This window comes from Teleopsis dalmanni, chromosome X, assembly GCF_002237135.1.
Source record: "Teleopsis dalmanni isolate 2A chromosome X, ASM223713v2, whole genome shotgun sequence".
NCBI classification, from domain to species: Eukaryota; Metazoa; Arthropoda; class Insecta; order Diptera; family Diopsidae; genus Teleopsis; species Teleopsis dalmanni.
In genome coordinates, this window is record NC_051848.1 from 58856829 (window position 1) to 58869222 (window position 12394).

A 12394-nucleotide genomic window follows, 5' to 3' on the forward strand; every position below is an offset into this window, starting at 1 on the left:
TTAAAAACTGACCTAAAGTAACTTGATTTACATGAACAAGCAAAGATAGTTTAAATAACATCACATTAAGTAGAACAGACTTAGTCTAGCTAACAGACTACTGTTAACACTATATATGAGTCTTATAATATCGATTCTATTAACACGATATAACTGATATATATTGAACTAACAGCAAAATATTTACCTTGCATAGTTTGTTCAAATACAGACTGGGCCATATTACTGGGTTGTTCTGTAAGCCCGGGCTAAATCGCTTTACTGAGATAAAGATATATTATTAACGCATGAATGGTATGCTTATACTGAATGGTTGAGACTGTTTGAAATTCGTGGTTTTCTTAAAAAAATAAGTATCGCAATATCGATGTGTATATTGATTCTGGAGAATATTGACATACCTCTTTGTTTTTTACTAATTATTAGTTTCCCTTAAAGCGCTTATTTAAACTACTGAATACTCTTGTATTTGTTCTTGAAACTGTTCTTTTTGATTTAGAATTCAAATTGTGTTCCTATTCGCATTATTCTAATATTAGAATATCAACGAATATTAGCTCGCATACTCGTATAGCAACGAATTTGAAATAATTCGAAAAGACCGAATTGTTCGAAACATACGTTGTAAAATGAACAATGATTTATTTAAATAGTTTGATAGAAATTTGAAGTTTTTGAAATATCAATTTAAATAAAAGGAACAGAACTTATTTCTATACTTCTTCGTATGAGTCTTATACAAGACGAGCTTACGAAGGCAGGTACTTTGATTTCTGACATTCATTTCCAATGGCCCAGCTGGCAATCGTGCAAAAATATCTGACCACTTCGGTCACTGTCTATTAGGAAGACTATGAGACTAGGTTTACCCTCAGCAAATGAAAAAAAAAGTGTACACTACCTTATGTGTCCATCACTGGTTTGGAGAATATTTCAAATCTTTAGAACCCGTTTTCTTACTGACCTAACAAAGCTGTAGACTTTGAGATTTATGCCAGTTAAAAGATTTCTTCGGTTGGAAGTGTCTTGCCTTTCGGCACTGTTCGTATACAGAACAATGTGATCCTTATCAGAGTTCTTCAGATTTTAGTATGAATGAAGTTTATCCGTGATATCATAATGAGCCAATATTTGAGCTCTAGTGGTCTTTGCGCTTTTTAATTCTTAGTTGCTACAAATTAAAAAATTAAACATGCATTTTAATTATTCATGCATTCTTGAAAAAGTTTGTACATTTTTGAAATATATATTTTCAAAAATTTTTGTTTATTTTTAAATATTTATTTTCCACATTTTTCAAATTTGTGAAACTTTTAAATTTTATTAGCATTTTTGTACACAAAAAACTTTTGACATATAACTGAAATATTCGTCAAGATTTTCTTCAAATATTCATAATAGATCGCTTACTTTTTTTTCTGCGTGACGTTCATGACGTTCACGGAATTTTAAAATGGCAAATCTGTATTTAATTTAGATTTACTCTCCAACTGCAAATTTTATTGCCCAATCGAACATTTTTAGTGTAGTTTAACATTTTTGTAGTATTGTTAGTAAACATTCATATTTTTTATAAATACATATAAAGTATCAAATCACACTGTCTCTGTCACATCATATAAAATAGCTATTAAATTCAGAGTAATATTTGCTATTCTGGTAAAATATATAGAGGTTTATAAATTAATCTCGAGTGTTATACATTTTGCACCAAATTTACCAATCGGAAATAAAACTGCACTAAAAGTGCATTAAAAGATTATCGCGATTGAAAACATTACCCCAGATTTACTCTAGATTTAAAACACCATTTAGATAATTAGAGACTTCATAACTAGTCTCTAGCTACAGCAACTGAGTAGTGTTGTTGTTTTGCGTATAAACTGAAGACTTTAGTAAGAGACTAGTTGTTTTTTGTCACACTCCGGAGCAATCGAACACTTTATACCTTATATATATCTTTGACTAACCAGTCTTTATTAAATTTGTTAAAATCATTATACAAAATAAAAAAAGTTTTATACTTAACAAAATAAATAAGTTAATTACTTGATGTTTTTTTTTTCTGTATTTATTAAGTTCAACACTTTTTAAACTATTTTACATACATTCCAAAAAAAATAATTTATCCTTAATGCAGTTGTATCGTTTTTAAGGTTTATTACTCTTATATCGTACAGTGCATGTACGATATGTACACTGTTAAGCTCTTTAAACTCTTGTGAACATTTCAATTAACCCATTTTGAAAACACAATCAACAACGAAAAGAGAAAGAAAGAAAAAACTTAATTAAAAACTGAAAACATGAAAAAAACCTAAATCAAATAAACTGTTAAATAACACAATTACACTGTTACACCGTTACACTGTTAAACAATTGCGCGGCTACCCAGCGGGACTTTCAGCGCTGAGGGAATCGATTCCCTCAGCGCTGAATGGTAATGCCTAGCGCTGACTATTCAAATGAAACTCCTAATTACTTTAACACGTGCATGTCATTGCGGGCAAGCGCTGAATCGTTCGATTACCTTTTCGTATTTGTAATGCAACATATCAGCGCTGACATGTTCGCTTACTTTTCGATTTGTAATGCAACATATCAGCGTGACAGTTAGCTACATTTCGAATTTGTAATCACATATCAGCGCTGATATGTTCGCTTAAATTCAATTCACCTATGCCAATTGATTTTTAAAAAAAACACTAAAAATTTTTATGAAATGAATTATATTTCATTGTTTTAAAAATAAATATAATATTTACATAAAAAAAATAATATATTTATATATCATTAACTTATTTACATTTAAATTATTTATAATAATTATTTACATGTTATTTATTTAAATATATTCATTTACATATTAAATTGTAACACATTTTCATATTAATTATTTAAATATTAACTTTTAATATCACCATTAATATGTTCAGCTGTACTGCAGGAAGGTGTTGTTTTCGTACCAAAATTTTGAAAATCATTTTCTATAAAAGAATAAAATATTTTAATAAATGCACGATTAAAATTCCCTGTTTCATTTATACCTTCTTTTTTAAACGATAAAAATTCCTCCTTTTTCTTTTTTACCGAACATTTATAATGTCTTACAGTATGCATCTATATAATACAAAACAAAAATTATAATTATCATTTTAAATATATTTACTTAATTTTGCATATACTTACAGTGAGTTTATGTTAAATTACAAATTATATTTTATTTATATTTTTGATTTTATTAGGATTTTAAAAATTAAAAATTGTTCACTGCACGCACTTCACTAAAATCAAAAGCAGACTAAATGTATACAATGTAGGCAAAACAAGAAATTCCTTAATACTCTCATATGCTTTTCTTCTTCATTCTTTTATAATTTCAACCCCGAAATTGCCTACGTCGAACACAAATGTCGAAAACAAAGAAAAATAAAAACGAAGAGCTATTACCTCCTCGCTTACTTTTTCAGCGCTGGCATAATGGTGCCGCTGGGTACATGGAAATACACACACATACACACACACACACACACCAACCAGCAGACGCATTGGTAAACATATGTAAACGGTTTAGAATTTGAAAGACACATTAAGCCATTTAATGTTGTACGTCAATACCAGAAGCAACAACAATAATAGAAGTATGAACACTTACAGCAAAAAAAGCAACAACAACAACAACAACAAAAAGAAAATAATATTGTGTGCAGTGCTGCGGTTGATTGAATTTCTTCTGGTAAGCAAATTCATTGTAATCACAAGAAAATCTCCGCCTTGAATTAAATTAGCAATTGGCACCTTTTATGCTTAAATACAACAAAACATATTATCAGATCCGCGTGCTGCCTACTCCCTGCTGCCTGCTGCAATACATATAAAGATTCTAACATACACTACATATACTACATAAATAACTTAATGTTATTTGAGTGTGACTTTGTCTGAGAGAATACGGCTGTGATTGTAGGTAGTGTTATTGCCACAACAAAAACAACAGCGCGTCACAGTAGCAGTTACAACAATAACAATTGCGCTTTAGTGTTGATAACATTTTACCACATTTAATGGTTTTGAGGCACTTAAACGATTAACCCATTTATGGCGAACTTTGAGGAAGCGTAATATTAAATTTAATAATTTTTTTTGAAAATTTTATTTAAATAATTTTTGCTTTTAATTTTTTTTTTATTATATTAATCATGAAAAAATGGGTATTAGTTGATTTTAATAATATTTAAAGAATTTTGAAAATTCCGGTTTCTGTTAGAAATGTTTATTTTAGTGTTAATAAAAATTTGTCGAAATAATTATTTAATAAAATTTTTTTTTTTATTATTATAATTTTAACTTTAATATGCTTTGGTTGGATTTTTTAAACAGTTAATTGGGTGTAAAACATTTTATTTAATATAAATATGAAAATTAAATAAGTGCAACAAAATTGCTTTTTATTGTAATTTTAACATATTTTCTCGTTATTATTTAATTTAAGACTACCTTAAGAGTTGCCGATAAAACCGTTTTAACTCCAATTAGCAAAAATAAATAATGGTTTAATTCAAATACACTAACAAATTGGAGGTTCTAATTCAAATCAATTCGGAACCGGTTTGCAGCCTCGCTTTTTAGTTTATTATTATATTTGTAAACATTCATCTCTCTTCCTTCCTCTCTCTCTCTCTCTCTCTCTCTCTCTCTCTCTCTCTCTCTCTTTCCCACCCTCTCTCTTTTTCTAATTTTTTCTTCGTCTCTGTGTGTCTCTCTCTCTCTTTATCCATTTCTCTCTCTTTTTCCCTTTTTGTTTCTCATTTTTTCTCTCTGTCTTTCTCGCTCTCTCCCACTTTCTCTCTTTTAGTAGAAATAAGGGGGCGAGCAGCTTATAGCAAAGTACATTTACTGTGCTATTAAGCTGATTGGACATGCGGAGTGTATTTTGTGGTCTTTATGGCGGAATGTAGCGTTCTGAAGTGCATAACGGACATGGGTTATGAAGTTGTGTTTAGGAGTGAATATAGATCTAAGCTACATACTTTAACTTACCAATACACTGAATGGGAGTACGACCAATGCCAAGATCCAGCAATAAGACTATGAAGGACCTTGAGCAAACGACACATTGACCAGTAAGGGCTACAGCAAAAATTTCAGTGAAATAGAGCTAAACTTTTCGCTTACCGTAGTATGTATAAAGACACCTGCGGTGATTATAAAGCTTCTTGGAAATTATTTCAGGGAAATATAATCTAATCTTTTTCAGGATCTGTGTAAACTACAAATACACCTGTTGTGTAAATATTTTTTGAAAGAATATTTTAAGAATATTACACAAACTACTTTATTAAGAGCTTGTGCACAAATTACTGGATAGGCTTCGTCACAACATATTTTATTTCTTACAACAGATTATTTAAATTAATACAATAACAAAAAATAAAAATGCTTTTTAAATAAAAAAAGATCTTGAAGTGCTAAAGCCTTTACTGATATGAATCGTGGAACTGATATGAGTAATTTTACAAATGTTTATAAATTAGTTTTACGTATTAGTAACTTTTTGCATCTTATTACTTAAATTATCTGAAATCCCAAGGGTCCTATCTGATATATTGAACTTTTTTAAAAGATCACTAGATTTCTTTGGTTTATTCTAAACCAATAATATGATTAAAACATAGATCGCGAAAGGGGTTAAACGTGCAAATTTACAAAATAATTTTAACAACATATGTGTGTAAATTTATACCTAAATTTCAACTACACATACATACATACATACATACATACATACATACATACATACATACATACATACATACACACATACAATACGAACGAATTGTATATATATTTAATGTTACCTTTACGTATTAAGATATTTTTGTATTTTGAATAGCTTATTTTGTTGCTTTTTGTACTTAATTGGTTAAGGCAAATACTCAAAGTATCTGAAAATTAACAAACAATTTTTTCTCTGTTTTCTGTTTCTGTTAAAGAATTTTTCAGAATTTTTCGCTTTGTTGCAAACAATTTTTGTTAGTACAACAGCCTGGCATGTCTGCGCTGTGAAATACGTTACGTGAAAAATCTAATTTGCATTGCGGAAGTGCTGCCATATTGTGTGCTACAACATGAAAGCTCTACACGTCGTCAGTTGGATCACTTTCCTCTTAACGGCCACGGCCTCGCCGGAGTTACCTTCAAAAGGTGAGTAATACAGAGACTAATTTTAATGAAACTTTTACGGTTTGTGGCAATTTTTCCAAATTCTTTTTTTTTTTCGTCGGTCTTTTTTGGTTTCCGCTTCCAAAATAATAAGTATAATTATTAAATTATTTTCAACTACCACTTAATATTAGCTTGTCAACGTTTACGGTTCTATACTTAAATGGAGGATAATTTATCATAATATTTGCTAACGTTTAAAGCTTCATATTAAAGAGTGTAAAGAATGTTTTCTCAAATTGAACTGGTCATTTATTCAGTTTTTTATATTTTTTACCGGGCTTAGGTCGTTTATTTAACACATAACTTTATAAAAATGTTTTTTAAAATAGAATAAAAATTTACACTTTTAAATATTTATGTTAGTTATATTCAATTTTCAAACAAAATTATTTTCATCACAAATATTTCAGTCTAATTCATAGACCACCTTCAGTTTATAATAATAATAAATAAAGAAATAATATAAATATTTAAATATATATAAATATACATATAAACATATATCGTAAACAAAGGACCAAAAATGACAAACATTGTTGTCTCTTTCAATGTTTGACATTTTTAACATTTAAATTTATTTAATCAACACCAAAACATACATTAGGATGAATGACATCCTCAGCGACCTCAAGATTAATCCGATCCTAAAATACATAAAGGATAGAGCCCTGAAATTTGCGAAAACTGAGAGACTTATCAACACCGCGTTATTGAATCACAAAATGGTTACAGACTTTTCGGGGAGGTGTGCAGATCTGAAGTCAATTATTGCTTAGTCTGATGAAGTGATAAATAATAATCCAGTCAAAGAGTAAAAGTGCTCAATTGCACTGGCTCAAAGAGCTTCAACATAAATAAATAAAGCATAGATTCAAAACATAATTAAATTTGAAATAAAGATCAAAAAGGAAAATTTTTAAGTGAACAAACAATGGAGGATAAGATATAATTTTAAATTTATTAATTATATAGTAAATTTTTCTATAATTTATCAGAGATCAGTACATTTGTGCAAGACCCTCTGTGTCTTTTTTGTAGTTTAGTCTCTGCTTGTCCGCAACTTCAGATATACGTAACATTTCCAGCATTAGTCTACGTCTATAATTTGGCTCGTTGTTGATGATCTGTACTTCTTCAAAATTTAGAGTATGATTCATCATAGAGCAATGGGTAGCTAATGCTGTCTTTTCATCATTGGGAGTAGATCTGCTCATGTTTGTGACCGCCGATGCTCGTTCTAAGCTTATTTTTTGTTGTACCAACATATACCTGTTGGCATATGTTAGACCTGTCACCTCCACATGGTATTTTGTATACGACATCATACTTATATAATTTGTCCATTGGAAATTTTGTTGTGTTAGAAAAAATGATTTTTATGCGTGTTTCTAGCATTGGAAGCCAATGTGTGCGTGTCTTTATTATAATATTTGGATTTGTTGAAAAACCCAAGAATATACGACATAGGAAGATAAATTTTTGATTGGGGTTCGGATTTTATTTTACGCATTGTATTCCCTTATTTTAGAAGAGAATATGCCGTCCGTTTTGGATAATCATTTTTAAACAAGATGACAATTAGAATTTTTTCATTTTCTTTATGAAAAATTGGATCGCTAATATTCCGTAGACGTCAAATCAAATTCAGAGCTGTGTTCTGAATTATATGATGAGGGTGTTGCGAGTTTAAAAATAAATATTAATAAAAGGAAAATATTTCGAGCAGTGTTTACAGTAAACACAATGAAAGCTTTCTTATATGGACTAGCAGTTCTGTCCAGTTAAGAGAAGTGTCCAGTAGTGAAAAGAACTATCTATTTAAAAGCAAGTACTTTATATTAAAATTATCTAAAGTTGAGCAACATTCCAGTAGTAAGCCGAGCACTTTATTAACACTATTAATACAATTAAAAGCAACTTCTTACTTTGCAAGTGATACTTCGTTTTAAATTACTATGCCATCACAAGTAAGCGTTTAGATTTCGCATGAAATACATTTCAAATCATTGCTCTAAGTGGATATGACAAGAATTGTAAACTTTTCTACTTTCAAATTTTATGCTGATCACTTGCATTTGAGATTAGCATTAAAAATTTTTTATCGGAATATAAATGAAGAAGAGGCCCCCTTCTTTAATTCACTCGGCAATATCGTTAGCCAGATTCTTGTCTTTGTAAATTTGTAAATACCTCTGGCTGGTTCTAGTTTCTCTCTACTACCCACTATTGCGAGGTTTTTGTGGATTCAAAACGGTTTTTTAGCTAATTAAGGAGGACTTGTCCTCCCTCCACCACAACTAACTAACTAACCGTTAATGCTTGTAATAAACACAGATTTTACCGTTTTGCTATCAATCCATTGGAAAACCTAATACATTCTATATTCTATAAACTTACTGTGTTTGCTGAACAATTTCTTTAAACCCAAAAAATATGTACATAAATAAGTAGTGCGTCTACAATGAAAGTTGGCACCTCCTGTAACCAGTCGCTGTTATTTAACAGTGCGTTAGAAAAGACGCCTTTGATGTAAATTTAACATTGCTCTGTAGAATCTCTTCTTTCGTACACGATAAAATATCTATTAAATCCTAACTATGCTGTTATGTTGAGGTGGTTGCATTTTGCATTTGTCAAAAATTTAAATTAATATATCAACTACTACGAATAAATATATTTAAAATTAACTTAAGAGCAAATTATGCTTCATGCACTTAAAATATAATTAAAATCAGTCACGCAATATTTACTACACTAGATTTCATTAGAGTTTTTATTAATAAAACAAGTGTGACAGAAACCATAGAAACATTGTATTACATTGTTGCTGTCACTTTTTATTAATAGTTTGTCACATTCCGCTCTCACCTTTGGCCAGAAAAGTATGTATGAGATCTTAAAGGGGCACCTACATAGATGATGCTACTAAAGGTCGAAGAGGAATAATGCCGAGTCTTGATATTACGTCAAAATATGTAATGTGCTTAAATACATGTATGTAAGTCTCTGAACAAATGCATATATATATATATATATATATATATATATATATAATACATCTATAAATGTATATAAATTTACATAAAATACATACGTTTGTAATATAAACATATAATATATGCAAGAATACATTTCTATAAAATACATGTGCATGGATTGAACTTAACACCTTTCATTTTAATAATATCTTTACAAACAGAATAGTATTGAAATGTCACAATTAAAAATAAATCTAATTAATTAACTGAATTATTCTACAGTTGGTTTATGATTTCGTTCTAATATAAACGCAGTAAGTGAATTTATTAATAAAACTTTCACAGCAAATTAACAAAAACTCCAGAAAAATGTAAGAACATAAATGTCAAGTACAGCTATGTGTCGGTTAGCTAATGAACACTAACTCTGAGCTTCAATTTGGCAGGGCACGAGTTCACACTTGGGGCAAGTAACCACTATTTCACAAAACCTCTTTACCTTCGATTTTAAAATTTTTTTATGAGCTTCTTTTTTAATATAAAAATACCAACACCTCAAAAAAATTTTTTTGAATGGACTCTAACAGCTGTGGGATATTCTCACTTTGTAAGAATAAAGATTTGTTAAAGTATATTTCAAATTACACTCCCTAACAGTTTTTTCCTTGTAGGCCGTAGGCTTCGCAATGAGACATACTGATCTAAATAGTACGTGGATACTACAAAAATAATTATTTCAATATTTTGCAATCATACCTAACTGACCATTATTTTTAAATTCGGTATGAAGACGTAAACTCTTCTCTAAGAGAAAACTACTGGAACATAAAATACTACAGCATTTATAGTATCATATACTTTTGATTGTACAATATTTATTTTACTTACTCTTATTTATTAACTTTTGGAAGATTGAACTTATTTTGACTACAAATTACAATATATTTTATTTTTATATATTATATAATAATAATCGTAAATTTAAGCCCTTATAGTAGAATGTTTAATATTTATTAACTTACAAATTAGTAAGATCATTCATTAGTAAGATCATAAGATCATGTTATTACGTTGAATAAACAAACTTACAAATTATAGATTCGTTATTGAAAATATATTATTTTGTTATAATGGATTACATATACAACTTAGTTTACAACGGTACATTTTTTTATAATTCAAAACATATATGTTGATATGTACATAATGTATTTATAATATACATTTGCGTTGATCACATCAGAAGTAACTATTGTCTTGCTACTAAACTGTTAATATGAGTTACAAAATCATCCACACAACGATTATTCTTTGAATGAAAATGAAGACCGCTTCCTAAATATTTGCTACATATAATCAAAAACAACCTAAAGTGTTCCAAAAGTGTCATATCAGGAATTCTTTTGAAACCACACCACACCTGTATGCGTGTGAAAGATGATCTAATGATTACAGCAAATACCAAGGTAAGTAGATGTAGGTCCGAGAATGGAATTGACCACATAGTTATACAACTTTTATAATGCCGTGAACATAAAATTAGGAAAATCGCAATAAGATTGCAGTAAGGTAGTTGAGAGATGGATATATGGATGGACAGTTGCTTTAAACATCATCTAAAGCAGCACAAACCACATTAAATAATCTTTACAAAAACGTGAGCATCACAAATGCATATATGCACATATATATAAATATATATATCGATATATATACATAATAAGATAAATAAAAAACTTATTTATATACGTATATAATTTTGAAACATATTTACAGTAAAGAAAAAAATGATGAATTTACTCCTGATCGCAACTGCCATCCAACCAGCCATCCTTCCAACGCTCAGCGACCTTACTGCAATCGTACTCTGGTTTACCCAACTTTTTATTCACCGCATTATGAAATATGCATAACCACATGTTCAAATCAAGCCTTGAACTCACTTGGACTGGATTAGATTCCAGGTATTTGAGGTAATCAGCACAGCATGTTACACACGGATACATGTGAGGTATAGCTTCGTAAAAATTCCTGGCCATACGCTTTTGAAACACAGTAGGTCGTTCTGGATAATACGCAGCGAATGAGTGCATAATACTCCATGCGGCTAACCCCATTTTCGCCTTGTTCATGGGACAATCCTCCCGTAGGTTACGCGCTTCTTGAACTTGCTTTGGATCCTTATCCGGTATAGCTTGAGTACAAGTTCGCATTGCGTTATACATTGCGTTGTATATATTTTTGTTGGAAAGTTTTGCAAACTTAAACATTGTGACTAGAGTAAAAATTTACTTGCATTAATAATTAAAATAATTTTTTTTGGTATTAAACTTACTTTTTACTTGCGCTTAATTATGTTAAATAAAAATTTAATTTAATTAAATATCAATTTACGACAGGTTGGTTAGTTCTCTTCTCCAGAATTATTTCAAAGGCAAAATTTCAGTATTCCATTATCTCTGAAAATTGACTTAATTAGTAGTAGATATTTCTTTGTCATAATTTGTTATGTTTTTATTTGATTGTATATAGCCTGCTTTGTTGTGCATATATTGAATAATCCACTATATATAAAATTCTCAATATCTTCTACAGCAATTTATGTTTGCACAATAGTGTATATCATATATACATTAAAATTCAGTATAATTGTTTAATTCAAATATATGAACCAGATTTTAGCACGTAAATAAGAATTCTGGTTTTTATAGAATTATATATATTAGAAATATTATCTTTTATAAAATAATATAATATATAATAATAATATGATAATATTACAATAATATGTATAATAATATATAATATAATATTTATATTCCTGATAAAGTCTATTGTGATCGAAATAGCAGATCAACTGATAGTATTAATTTTACAGAATAATTCTCTGAGGAATGAATTTCTTTATAATGGTAAATAGATATAATGGTAAATTAGATAATGGTAAATTTAATATTTCAAAAATAAAGTTATGATTTCAAGAAAGGAAACTTTGAGTAAAATTTAGCTATAAGTTATTTGTTTATATATGAACACTGAATAAGTAGCATATTATATCTATAGCATGCCTGTAATGCTATTTTAGTACTTTTAGTACCTTAAGTACTTCACAAGTATTATATTAGATCTGTTCCACGAGCTACTCGTAGAAACTTTGAGTAATACTGTTTATACACAAGTACGTTCCACCA

The 12394-nt window shown here is 29.2% G+C and overlaps 1 protein-coding gene across 1 annotated transcript; it reads right to left on the reverse strand.

Moving 5' to 3' along the window:
• Positions 1 to 10999: 10999 nt before the first annotated feature.
• On the reverse strand, positions 11000 to 11660 carry LOC119688473 (FAD-linked sulfhydryl oxidase ALR-like). Its single transcript, XM_038103149.1, has 2 exons — positions 11539 to 11660; positions 11000 to 11478 (listed from the first exon to the last, which is right to left on the reverse strand). The coding sequence occupies exon 2, from the start codon at positions 11471 to 11473 to the stop codon at positions 11000 to 11002; it is 474 nt and encodes a 157-aa protein (XP_037959077.1). The 5' UTR covers positions 11474 to 11478; positions 11539 to 11660.
• Positions 11661 to 12394: the final 734 nt, after the last annotated feature.